Below are 14,318 nucleotides of genomic sequence, written 5' to 3' on the forward strand. Positions count from 1 at the left end.
CTGGACCACGTGAATTGAGCAGTATGATTTGGTGCTCAAGTTCCCAATATGTGTGTTGAGCGAATGCATGTCTTTTCTATTTATTTCTGCTATGAATAAACAAATCTCTGAGTCAGTCTCTCCTTTTTCTATATCCTCCAAAGGAGTTTTTTTTTTCTTTTTTTTTTGTGTGTGTTTTCCGTCCACCCCTGAAATGATTTTTGAAAGGATTTTTACACAAAAGTTTACACGGTCTAGTGAATATTATAATCAGTCTTGCCTGATTTCTTTTTCATCGTTTATCCGTTGATATCACTGATTACTGGTTTTCTGCGTGTTTAAGTTACTATAATAATAATAAAAAAAATATTAAAAGAGGAGACTATGAGTACCTCTCTGCATATCGAAAAAAAAAATGTGTTCTCGGCTTTGTAAATGAAAAAAGGTTCCACGGCTATAAATTTTAAGAATCTGCCTATAACTTTTGCAATGGTGTTTTGTTTTTGTTTATGTGACCAACACTACTTGATGAAAAAAAAATAAAAATAAAAATAATCTGGCAAATATTGACATCAGAGGCAGCAGAATCTTACTTGTATGCTTTGACCATGGAGGGACTTAAAAATTGTTTAATTTTGTGCTCCATATGTCCCACTTTGGTGACTTAAAATATAGCCTGAGGTATATTAAAAGTTTTGTCATTTAGGCAATTCATATACATTTTACGAGTCACATACGCTGTAAAAAATAAACAGACATTGAACGCATTTAAAATCTCTGTGGCGGAAGTGGCACTGTCTACCCTGCATCATATTTTACTTCTCGTAAAGTATTTACATGCTACATAATATTTGATTTTTTTGCCTCCACTGTTTACATGGTAATGTGAAGAGGCAGCCAAAGTGCCAGCGCTCCCCATACCAGCAGACTAGGCCGTCCCTGCAATACTCAAGACAGGGGGCACAATTTACGAAACGGTATTTCAACAATGGTATAGAATGAAGAAACTGGGGACGAAATTCCAAAAGTTCCTGACATTTGCTGAAGCCCTGGATGAAACAGAATGTGTCTGACCTTTCACGACCGCTGCTGACTGCCGTCTGTATTCTGAGGTGCTGAAAAATCATGTCTAACAATCATATGCGGTCCACAAATGTTCGTCAAAAATTTGAGGCTTGGATTCCACCTCACTATTTATGATTCATCCTGCTCACATCTATGTCGTATTTCATATTTCATCCTTGCATTAACAACATGGCTTTATTCAGCTTAGAATGAATATCAGTTAATGAAGATGATGAAGGATATACAGCAACCACTCCAACAAGTTCTGAAAGTTTCTCCTAAGACAAATAAAAATCGTTTGAAAATGACATGAAAACATAAAATACGGAACTGAACTGATATTGTTAAGCATACGGACGTGGAAGTTACAACTGGACGTTTGGACAGGGATAGAACGAAGAGCTTCAACTATGTGAGGGTGAGGCTACATGTAAGTCTTAATGTAAAATCAAGATAATTATGGTATGGGCAAGCATCGAATTTTAACGACGACGACGACGACGATGATGATAATGATGATGATAATGCACATGAGATGTGCGAGTTGAAGTATGGATAGGTATAGAAGTTGACAGTTATGTTAAGGCCCAATCTTTCCCCAGAATACGACCTGCAACAGTAGATGTTACCTCTAGGTTTCGAACTGTTCAGGTAGGTGAGCCGATATAAAGATGAAATAAAATGTGTCCAACAGTTTGACTAGCCCAAAAACTTGACGCAATTGGGTTCTTCCAGTTCCCAGCTGCATATGGTAACAATGCATCACCACCTCAACTATTTTTACCAACAAGAATACGGGACCCAAACTCGGAACCACAAGAGGGAAGATGTTCAGAGAAACCGGACTCCTTACCCCACTCCTTGTTAATTTCGTTAGTTTCATCTGTGTGTGTGTGTGTGTGTGTGTGTGTGTGTGTGTGTGTGTGTGTGTGTGTGTGTGTGTTTCTCCAATTTATTGTCAGAATTTTTTAGTTTAAAATCAACAACACATGTCTGAAAATGTTTACCGTGTTAATTTGACTCCAATAAAGAAGTTTTAACCTTATACTTACAAAAGAAACGATTGGCGTTTGCTGGAATATAATACAAGAGCTGTTCCAACCATGACAGTAATCAAGATATCCAGTACCTTGGCAAAGTTCCGTGTCTGAAATTACGCAAACGTCCAACAACCAACTGATTACCTGGTGCTTCTGAAAATACATAGGCCGGTGTTAATGTCGACATAATTTGCATCAAGATCATACAAGACGAAATGGAGGTGCAATGTGCAGAATAAATCTGCCAAGAGGAGTATTACGTAATCTCCAAAGCCACTTGGAATACGTCACCTGGTCCCTAGAGCATCTTAGAGCACAATCGGAGACAAAAGTTTGCTTAACAATTCACATCTTCCACTTGTCACTTTTCTCTGCTAGTATATATTTCAATGCTGAGAGTCTTGGTATATTCTCTGCTCATAGACGATTCGTTTTGATACGTTACTTTAAGAGAGCAGTAACCCAAGTATGAAGCAGATGAAATGAAACAGTAGACGAATTTACCGTCTTTTGATATCACAATACCGTTGCTTGTTCTGAGAATAATAATCGTACCCATATTTGGAAATGATGTTTACTGGACAAAAGAGGGTCCAAGTCAGGCCGAAACCCTTGTATCTCCCCGGAAAACAACGTTCCCACATGTGGGTATTGTCGTTAGTGGGGCCCCAGGCTCATTTGAACCTGAACCATGTGGACTGGAAGCTAAAGCTGCCCTCATTTGCAGTCCACTTTTCTCATTTTAGCGGAGAAGGAGAGAGTTGACTTCTGCACCCAGGCAGTGAAGCCGCCCGATCATGTCGGCACCACAACATGAAGGCGACCCTCTCCACCATCATATGTGGGCATGATTCTGCTGTACAAAACTCCAATACATTCCTTCCATACAGAAAATTACTTTCTATTATTGGACTGACCCCTGATAGCAAGACCGAGAGATCCCATAGTAGCCTGATCTTGACCGAGTCTTTAGAGGTCACTTGAGCAAAAAGCCTTACGGGAGAGACATGGCCGGTACACCCATGGCAAAAAGAGGAAGGAATTAAGCAGCAAAGAGTACCTGGCAACTTGAGCTAAGCCGCCATATATAACATGGGTCCTGACTCCTGTCCGTACAGTCAAAGTCATACCGAGAAACATGAAGCTTGTAAGTCATGTAGTTTTAGATGGCTTAGGTGTCTTCGTTGCACCTCTATATAAGCAATTTACTTTGCTTTATATACCTTAGTACTGTCTATAGTCTTTTTGTACCTCATTTCACGTATGGTACGTAAATGTCGGGATAATGCGATGCTAAGGCTCAACTCCCTTTTCATATCTTTGTGACTAGCATCATATTCTTATGATATTCTATTGCTAAAAGTTAGCATTCCAAATGAAGAGACTGCAATTTTAGGTCAGATTAGAGTAGAAAGAGCATAATATGTTATCGGTATCTTATTTTTTTTATACCGACATGCACTTGAAAGGATTGATAATGATTAGGCTGCCTTTCAGTTTTCATGACACGATCAGCAGCGTAGTAGAAATGTCAAACTTCTTTTATTTTCCCTTCATATAACTCAGTAAGGTGAAAAAAAAAAAAATGGGGGGCTATCTTACACCTTCACACACAGTTTTAATGAAATGGATGAAAAACTTGTAATCTTTTCAATCTGGTGATATACTCTGGGTCTGTTATTTTCATGCGATATTACTCAGCTCGGAATAGACTTGGTTTTGTGCTGAGGGAGATCGATAAAGCCTTACTTAACTCCTTCGCTGCTAGAGATTCTAATTCAGTTCAGCAAAATCCTTTGAAACAGAATAAGAAAATACTCCTCGGGACGAAAGAAGTTAACTCTCGTACTTTAAGCAGATCCTCGTCGCCGCCTTCGTCGCCGTGGCCGTGGCAGCGCCCACCTACGACAGTGGTTCCAGCGAAGAGGCCGCGATCATCAGACATGACTTCAACATCGAGGACGACGGCACTTACGTCCTCGGCGTCGAGACCAGTAACGGCATCGTAGCCTCCCAATCTGGTGCTCCCTCTGGCCCAGACTACGCTGTTGAAAAATCCGGATACTTCTCGTAAGTTTACATCTCCGTTAAACATCATGTACTGTACACATTCTTACGTATGACTACTATCAATCAAGTGGCTTTCTTGACTACCATCCTTGTCTCAGACTCAGAGACTTCATATCTTAGTTAAAGCCTATCCGATCAAACGCGAGCTTATAGGCTGCTCAGGGAGACTGACGAACAAGACAATATATGAGCTAGCTGCGCGCCTGTCTTGATTAAAAATATATATAATGAGCAGGGAAATTAACAGTAACGGAATTAAAAGCGCCTAGAAAATGTTTTTAACCAATTACACCAATGTGATTTTCTTTTCGATCAAAGCGATTGCATGATACAGGAATTTTAATTACTTTCAGTATGGATAATTACCCTTCCTTGTACCAAGTCCTTAGAGTACAGTGCAGTAACACAGCATATTAAATCTCTCTCCTACAGCTGGACTGCCCCTGATGGCACCCCCGTCCACGTGAAGTTCGTGGCTGACGAGAACGGCTACCAGCCTGAGTCTGACCTCCTGCCCGTGGCTCCCGAGTTCCCCCACCCAATCCCCGACTTTGTGCTGGAACAGATCGCGAAGGCAGCAGAGGAAGACAGGAACCGAGACTCCAACGAGAGTTACAGCTACGAGTAACTGAACCGCGTGTACTGAGCAGTTTGATTTAATGCTCAAGTTCTCAGTCTGTGTATTGAGTGAATGAGGGAATGTTGTTTCTATTTATTTTCGAGTGGCAATTACAGAAAATTCTGAAATTCTTTCTTGTCTAATTTATTCCCTGACTAAAAACATTATTTTCACTATTTACTGTTGGCAGTTTTTGTACACTGACCTAACAGCATAATATGAATATATATATATATATATATATATATATATATATAATATATATATATATATATATATATATATATATATACACACACACCTAGGCTGCTTTCCCCAAAGAAAGGGAGGCAGCTGAGACAGGACGACACACTCCAAATTTACTCATCCACTCACACACATTCATTCGCATCTTAGCCCCAAAGGGGAGAAGGGACAGATTCTCACAGCACCACACCGCACGAGGGTCAACTGCACAGTGCAATCAGTGACACCTGCAGCAGGCCCCGACAGCAGAGCTGGTTTACCCCTGCCACATCATAACAGACCCATCCCCTTACCCGCACCTGACCTGATCAGCTGATCAGACCAAATGCGGGAGAATATCCCCTTAATGGCTGCGTCATCATTTATTAATTCACAATTTCTCTCCATTTATTTCTGTCACGCACAGCCACTCTTCCTTGCTCAACAGACATCCCTCTCGCATCCAACGCTCTCTTCACACTGTTCATCCATCCTATTCGTGATCTTCCTCTCAGCCTTACACCTCTCACATCAGATCTAGTTATCTTTTTCACCAATCGCTCATTATCCAATCTAACCATATGCCAAAACCATCACAGCACCCTCTGCTCAACTCCATCAGCCATCTCCCGAACAACTTCAATTCTCCTTTGCACTTCATCATTTCTCACTCGATCCATACGCGTCACTCCACACACACTCCTCAGACACCTCATCTCCATTACATTAAAACTTTTCCTCACTGCTACATCCATATTCTATGTTTCAGCCCCATATAATGCAGTTGGTACCACAACACCCTCATACAGCCTTCTCTTTACATCCATTCTAAGCAAACGAAATCTAAACACTTTTTTCCTTCCTCCCTGTACCTTTCCTACTTCATTCATTCTAAACTTCACTTCTGCGTCTATTCTTCCATTCACAGCAACATGTGACCCTATATACTTAAAACACTCTACCTCCTCAAGCAACTCACCATTCAAAACTATATTTATCCTCCTACCATCTATTGACCTCGTACACTTCATCACTTTACCTTTATTCTCATTTACTTTCAATTTCCTCCTTTCACACACCCTTCCAAACTCCTCTACCAACTGTCTCAGTCTCTCCTCTGAATCAGCCACCAGTGCAGTATCAGCTGCAATATATATATATATATATATATATATATAGATATAGATATATAGATATATAGATATATATATAGATAGATAGATAGATAGATAGATAGATAGATAGAAATATACATATCCTCTTCATATGATGACTAATACAGTAGTAGTACTCTGTAGCAAAAAGCGGTTGCAACTAATATGGTCACCAGAAAATCTTGCCAGTTCACGAACACAAGTAGAGCAGGAAGCTCTGTCAGATGGTAATGTTTCCTCTAAAAGTGTGTCTTACTGAACTTAAGACGTTCACAGGAAATATCTGGCTGATTAATACAAATATGGACAAACAGTTTCGATTACATGATCTGAAACATTCTTTATAACTTCGACGATTTAATTCACCTGAGAGAGAGAGAGAGAGAGAGAGAGAGAGAGAGAGAGAGAGAGAGAGAGAGAGAGAGAGAGAGAGAGAGAGAGAGAGTATAGGATCCTGGGAATGTAAATACTATAACCAATAACCACTTAAGGTCGGGACAAATTCCTGCATGCACTCTTACGCCTGGCTATTTTATTCAGCTAACATTGAATCGCAGGCGCATAAAAGTTAAACCTGACATCGTGAAGGTGTGGACATGCTCCCAGTTTTTTGACACAGGATTAGATTTATTACTGAGGATAAGATGGATGGGTTGAATGGAGAAGTACCATATCTGAGAGCGGTAGTGTGAATAGGAAAAATGACACCCTGATGGAGGAGGAAAGGATGACATGGGGACTATTCGTTTGTCCCATTTCGTCCATCGATAGGCCAACTTCAGGATAAAAGTGTACAGGTAGATTGGAAACGAAAATATACACTCTGTTACCCGGATTTGGGCGTCTGGCTATAAGGAGACAGAAAGTAACAATTCACATTTCATCAATGACTTTATGGAGGATGAGGTTACATCCCCAATTAGACAGTTGTTAACATACAGGCTAACCGCATAACAGAACAGGTCATATTCTTTTAATATTACCTATGTACAATACAATACATTCCATTAAAAGCAGACATTCATTACGTGCAGCACTGTCTCAGGCTGTGTTGTCCCTCATCGCTCGCACTTAATACTATACTGAGTCCAGTCGAATTTCAAATCGAAAAATGGTTTAACATTTCTATCTTAGCGAGTCACACTACTGTTTGAGCACTATGACACCACTCTGGGAGTCTCTCATTACCACTACCGGGGAGTATCACAGTTTCAACAGGTGCTGGAGAGGGATGCCTTACCGTGGTGGCACGAACATTACTGAGCGGCTCTTTTGCCCGGTTTTACAAAAGTACCTCATCTCCCTCTCTATTTCCTACAGGAGGACTGTGGACTGCAGAAAGTAAACTTCAGCTTGCAGTCCACCGGGTTCACTTTCAGATGAGTCTGGGGTTGCAGGTAATACAACTGCCACCACCCAGGACTATCACAGTATAGTTTGACCTCACTGACAACACCCTGGAGAATGGGACGGGGTGGGGCGAGATAGGGGTCACATAAGACAGGCTCACTGACCCTGAAATTCGGGTCAGACCCCACCAATCCAGTCCCGAGGAGGTGCGGATGTGACCTTGTAAGAGACGGGGGTGTTGGGCAAGGAGGGGTTGACCTTTGTGTCAGACCTACATTACTGTCATAAGTGGAGCAGGTTGCTAGTGAAACGTGATATGCAGTCAGGGACAAAAATTCGTTCTATTATTCCACTACGTCTGATTAATTAATCACAGTTAGGCCATATCCACCAGTCTCAGACCTAAGTTCGCCTACTGTTCTACACTTAGATCATGTCCGACATTTTCAAACTAAAAGTTCGTCACACTTCTATTGCATCTGCCTCTTCACACTCAGGTCAAATCCGTCACTTTCATACCGAAGTTCAACTACTATTCCACAGCGTCTACTTCACACTTAGGTCATGCCCGTCACTTTCATACTCAAGTTCGCTTACTATTTCACTGTACCTACTTCACACTATGGTCATGTCCGTCAACTTTAGACTTAAGTGTGCCTGCTGCTCTGCTGCATCTACTTCATCATTGTTAAGTCGTGCCTATCACTTTCCTCACTGACGCATCATATCAAGGAGAATCATCTATGGGCTGAAAATATGTCAGGTGTCACAGGTAGAATACCAAACCGCTCCCAACTTACGGCAATTAGCCAGCAGAGGAAAGTGAGAAACAGAGGAATGCCAAGTCTCTGAACTTGGAATATTATCTACCAGAGTAAACTGAGGAGACGAGGTGAAATATTAGGCTACTCTGTGCAGGGACCCATGTATTCTTAGCTGAAATATGCAATTAGCTGCTTGAAGGAAGTTTGCCTATTACTGGTCCAGCAGAGTATACGGAAAAAAAAAAAAAACGTTTACCCTTTCGCCTTCTCTGAACGTATTGGGCCTTTCACTCCAATTGCGTAACTTTAAATATTTATCTTGCAACCACCAGGATATTTTTAACTAAGATGAAACACTACAAACTGGAGACGTCAAATATTGCTTCAGTTAATTCCATTACTCTAAGACTCTATCAGAATACTGAAATCTCATGGCAGTCTAGGCAAGACAGGGTGACATGGAAGAGTTTTGTTTGTGGCCACTCTCTGCACGATGAAAGTGTCCGAGAATAGACAGACAGACACATAAAGATAGATAGATGGATGACAGATAACAGACAGACGTAGAGAAATAGGTAGATAGAGATCAACACACAGATGGACAGATACACAGACAGAGATGGATGGATATACAGATGAAGAGATAGACAGACAGATACACGTAGACTAATACCCTCTTAAGCTGAAAGCAAACGTCTGAACGTTACAAAAGTAAATTTATTGAGATCTCACCGCGGTGAATAAATTACATTTTTCCGATGTTTAGGAAGTTAGTACTATATTTACGCCACAAGAGACTATTTTGTTATGCTGAGTAAAATAATTCAGTGTTTTTTTTTTCTCTCTCTCTTTTTTCATACCATCGTCAGATTATTTTATTCGGCTCATTGGAGAATTTCGAACTGCAGGGGTCAGTCAATGACTTATTAACCTACTTACTAACATCGGAAATAGACGCCTGATGACATGGTGGTACAGCTCTCGGGTCGGACTGAGCTGTAGCCTACGAGCTAGGATACGAGTCCCAGATGTGGCCGGAGGTTTTTCTATCATGTAAACGGTACCAGGACGGGAGTCGGTTTCTTACCCTTAGATGTTCTGGACTCCTATAGCCTAACCTCGGGCCCTTGCGCTACTAAAAGGGCAAAATGGGATTGGCAATATACTGCCATGAGGCTCTCAAATGACTAGATCCTTCCGTTGGCGGCAAAAATGTGACAAGTAGACGTCATCGTGCTGAAGAGATTATAATAATTTGGTAAGCCCTTTCCGTCCAGTAGTCGCATGTCTATAATTTACTCAGGTGTATACATAACTAGACAATTTTTTAAACTTCATTAAAATGATGCATTTTTTATTATTTTTTTCAATTTACTCACGCGACAGCCAGACGATGCTCTTCCAGTTTGGAAGAATGGAGTCTGGTGTATGGATTTTTTTTTTTTTTTTTTTTTTGCATTTAATTCGTGTTTCCTACCTGTGTTTATCTACTGTCAAAAAAAAATCTTATCCTAGTATATGTTAGTTATGGAAACTATATCGATACGGGTCAAAATAAACCTCCAAGAAAGAGTTGGCACGAAAGGCTCCTATTCCATCAAGAATATGGTTCAACAGTTTGCTAAGACTCCTGTAACTCACTCATCAAAAATAACATCGTCTGCCGTTACCTTGAATCGATTACTACAAGTGTCTAGGCCGTGACAGGCTTACCAATAACAGTACTATCCCTCAGGCTCTCATGACTCTCTCGGCTGAAGAAAATCGCCTGCCCTTACCGGTAATACAATACCAAAATTGCTTAGACCATAAGAATGGCAATGACAGCATTACCATACCCTGACACGTGTAACTCATTCTCTGCTGAATAAAATCGTCTGGCGTGAGCAGTAATAAGATACAAGAAATTCCCAATCATGGGAAGATTAAGGTACAATATTCTAAATAACCCGCTAAAAAAGAATTGCTACGAAATATATGAAAGCAAGTCTGCTGTTGAGACTGATGCAATCACCATCCCAGTTTGCATGGCGTTGAATATGCCGTCGCTCTACGCTGGTTTAAGAGTTATTTTAAGCCATTCATTCCATTAACGTAGTTTTTATTCTTGTTACTTTAACTATTACTTCTAATTACTATTATGTTATGAGTTACTGAACGGCAGGAGGAGCAACGGAAATGCGGGGGGTAACCGTACAACACAAAAAGTAGATAATAGGTGTAGTGTGGTTTGATACACTGTAATGTTTATCCGAAACTCTGTAATTTTTCGTTTCAATACAAGTGAAAGGTTGTAAGAATTATGACTGATACATTCTGCAAGTCTGGTAAAAATTAAAGACAGTCATCTGTAAAGCCATGAATTTTTCCTCTATGAAAGTTACAGGCAGACTAATCCTTCACTGCGCTCTGGATTAGACGTTACCTCAGTTGGATATGTCTGACGATATCTGGGATGATGGTGATGATGATAATGATTATAAAAATAATTTACTTATTCCCTGCCCGCTACTGCTAATTATATTTTAACCATTTCTATGGCCAAGACAGATGCAGTATTTTATTTCAACAAAAGATTGACAGGAGTATGGTATGAGCCACACAAAAGGGTGTGACAGGAAGTATTTATAGTATTAGCAATATCCTACATTGCTACAAAGCTACGAAGAATAAGCTGCAAAATGACGAAAATCGCAAGTGAAGGTGAACGAACTATACACCATAACTGCTATACCCGCCTACATTAATCTGTGTGTGTGTGAGGGGGGGGGTCGTCAGGGGGTTTCACTTAATATAGAGAGTAGAGTACAAAGGGAGCAAAAAATAAAAATCCATGAGAACCATGACCTTGGGGACCTCAAAGACGGTGAGCTGGGTAAGCATTCTCGAGGCAAAAAGTAGTGTACTATACCTCAGAATATTTGGCAACTGTGGTGGGTTGCGGGGGTGCTATATATATCCCAGTCTGTGGCACTGCACCATCACATCACCTTACACCACCAAAATGAAATTTGTAAGTCCCTTGATCCTGATCCTGATCATGTCTCCCCTCAGCACCATTTCGAACCATAGTCTGGTCGTAGGCTGAATAACTAATTGAGATATTCAGAGCAGAACCTTTCATTACTCTTAAGCACCCATAATATTATACTCGTGTGTATATACATAGAGAGAATTAATAAAACAATCGCTCTAAATTCGGCTTAAAATTGTCTCTTTTTAAAGTAACTTTTAAAGTTACAGTGTGCAAGTTGCGGGGATTTGATCCTTTCTTTTTTGCCTTAAAAAGCTTACTTGTTCAAAGCTATGTTTTCTATCAAAGTTAGGCTCTGTTGGGCATTATATACTGTATATAAATCTATCTATCTATTTATCTAGCTAGCTATAGCTATACCTATATATCTATATCTAACTGTCTATGTATCTAATTATATCTATATCTATGTATCTATCTATCTATATATGTCTATCTATTTATCTATCTACATATACACATATATATATATAAATAGAGAGAGAGAGAGAGAGAGAGAGAGAGAGAGAGAGAGAGAGAGAGAGAGAGAGAGAGAGAAAGATCTGTGAACTACAATTATTATTACACCATTAACATAATGAGATCAAACTGCTGCGTCCTTAATTTGAAATCGGAAGCAAACATTTTAAATGGTCAAACAGACGAACTTAATCGCAAGGTTACTCACTATTGACAGTACATGACATCTGACGGCTGATGCTAGAAATCAATTTTTCATTTTTAAATTCTATGCCACATCTGATCATCGCCTCCCTTGCCTCTATGGCCATCACCACTGTTTTTCTTCCATGGCACGGCTGATCACTGCCGTCCCTGTCCCTGTGGCCATCACCACTGTTTTTCTTTATGCAACAGCTGATCATTGCTGCCCTTGCCGCTGTGGCCGTCGCCGCCCCTAGCTACAGCGCTGGCTCCAGCGAAGAGGCCGAAATTATCAAGCACGACTTCGACATCGCGGACGACGGCACTTACGTCCTGGGCGTGGAGACCAGCAATGGTATTGTGCTCTCACAGTCCGGTGCACCCACTGGACCCGAATATGCTGTTGTCAAGTCCGGATATCATTCGTAAGTGTCTTGACCTTGTTCTTCTGTTTCATTAATTCACGGCCGGGTTTTGAGTAGCACAGGAAGCTTTGTATCATTATTAGTTGTCTCTTTTATGCTGATTTGTTTATTAAGCCATAATAATTAACAGAAAAATTAGACTATAAAGATTGCATTGCCACCTAAAACGCTGATTTGACAATTTTTCCCCAGTTTAAAGTAGTAGTTGTACAGAAAATTTGGGATATTATGGAACACATTGCTGACACAGCGTGAATTTATTGTACTGGGAGAACTTACGTTATCGCCTGTAACAAGGGTGCTGGAGAGGAACGCCTTCATGCGGTGGCGCCGTTATAGTCGGACTCTGAATCCCATCTATGTCAACGTCCCTCAACCCCTTCCCTATTCCCCGAAAAGGAGATGGTGCGATGCTGAGACAGGCACCTTCAGTCTGCAGTCCACTGAGCTGACGTTTCAAATGAGCCCAGGGTAACAAGTACTACAGCTTATGAGACTAAGTAAATAAATGAAATTAATACACAATGAATTCTTCCCTACAGTTGGACTGCCCCTGACGGCACCCCCGTCCATATCAAGTTCGTGGCTGATGAGAACGGTTACCAGCCTGAGTCCGACCTTCTGCCCGTGGCTCCCGAGTTCCCCCACCCAATCCCCGACTTCGTGCTGGCCCAGATCGCTAAGGCCGCTGAGGAGGACCGTGGTACTTCCCGAGAGGTTGCTCGCTACTACTACGAGTAAACACTCAGCTATGGAGTTTAAGCTCAAAGGCCCACACACACGTCGATTATGAAAGCACCTTGGCATTTCTTCCTTACCGGTATATAGCTGCATATGCCTCATTAATATTCACTTGTAGGTTATTTATGCAATCTATGTCGGCATTACAAAGCCATAAATAACTTAACAAGGCAATAGCAAGGTGCAGTATGCAAGACAAATCGATGAGGAAGAATGAGAAAACCTCTTAAATAGTCGAGTATATTGGACTAAAAGTGTTGACTGGCGATCTGATTGTGAATGATTTGTGATTTGTATTTATGACTGAGTGTGCAATAAAACTTATTTTTGACCAGAAATTTAATTAAGGAAACCAGCCTTTAAAACACTGCGACTTCAACTTGCATTATGTAACTACACGTCTTTCAGGGGGAGGGGAAGGGTGTATAGAGCAATGTGTGTATGACAAGCCTTAAAAGTTTCGAGTAAATCGGATTAAAAAAATACACGTGAGAAAAAATATAAGCATTCTGGTAAGTGGAAACAAATGAGGAAACAGCACCTGAAATTTTGCTGAGCTTCAGATTCCTTTACCGTAGTATTTCAGCAACACTAACAACAATATTCTGTTAAAAATGAATCTAGAGTAGTAAATGATAACGAACGGCAATGCTGGGCTGAGGAGAAAAACACATAATACTGATCTCTGATGCAAAAGTGACGAAGCAGGAGACTACACACAAGGCGAGAGCTTCCTGTTGCAGCTCCTCTACAATACAGATTGCAAATACACAGAAAAATTGAGTCAGAAAACATATACAGAGATTATAAGTGGCAAGAAATAAAAACAAGAATCAATATACAGTATATGTTGCGTGTCCTAGCGTCTCAGGGTTCGTATTATGAATGACTTCAAAGACTGTCGTGATACTTCTTTCTGAGCTATTTATTCTGTACATCACACTTTAACATCGTCTTGTACGTTACTAATGGAGATTTGTCGATATCAAAGCGCTACAGAGAGCAGGCATAAGAATGTCAAGACATAATATGTAAATGAATCGCTAAAGATTAGGTGCCACGATACCCCTATCACATTGAAAAAGTGGACTATATTTGGGCATATTACAAACGCTGCCTTAACATAATTGTCCCAGTGTTTAAAATTAATCGGTGATTCCCACCTACACACTAAGTCGAGCTGTGATAAGTTCGACCAATATTAAAAACG

General features: G+C 40.6%; 2 protein-coding genes across 2 annotated transcripts; both read left to right on the forward strand.

Annotated features, from left to right (window-relative positions):
* Positions 1 to 3,222: 3,222 nt before the first annotated feature.
* LOC145412474 (cuticle protein CP14.6-like) lies at positions 3,223 to 4,782 on the forward strand. Its single transcript, XM_080282355.1, has 3 exons — positions 3,223 to 3,231; positions 3,943 to 4,154; positions 4,587 to 4,782. The coding sequence occupies exons 1-3, from the start codon at positions 3,223 to 3,225 to the stop codon at positions 4,780 to 4,782; spliced, it is 417 nt and encodes a 138-aa protein (XP_080138481.1).
* Positions 4,783 to 11,263: 6,481 nt separating this feature from the next.
* On the forward strand, positions 11,264 to 13,108 carry LOC145412475 (cuticle protein CP14.6-like). The gene is made up of 3 exons (XM_080282356.1): positions 11,264 to 11,279; positions 12,156 to 12,367; positions 12,910 to 13,108. The coding sequence occupies exons 1-3, from the start codon at positions 11,271 to 11,273 to the stop codon at positions 13,106 to 13,108; spliced, it is 420 nt and encodes a 139-aa protein (XP_080138482.1). The 5' UTR covers positions 11,264 to 11,270.
* Positions 13,109 to 14,318: the final 1,210 nt, after the last annotated feature.

Source organism: Coenobita brevimanus, chromosome 93 (assembly GCF_032717465.1).
Source record: "Coenobita brevimanus isolate Jiangsu-jjx chromosome 93, ASM3271746v2, whole genome shotgun sequence".
Lineage (NCBI taxonomy): Eukaryota > Metazoa > Arthropoda > Malacostraca > Decapoda > Coenobitidae > Coenobita > Coenobita brevimanus.

Bases quoted from the DNA above. Each gene is read 5' to 3' on its own strand.
- LOC145412474 (XM_080282355.1), top strand. The intron at 4,155-4,586 runs GTAAGTTTACAT...TCTCTCCTACAG, and splicing joins GAAAAATCCGGATACTTCTC to CTGGACTGCCCCTGATGGCA.
- LOC145412475 (XM_080282356.1), top strand. The intron at 12,368-12,909 runs GTAAGTGTCTTG...TCTTCCCTACAG, and splicing joins GTCAAGTCCGGATATCATTC to TTGGACTGCCCCTGACGGCA.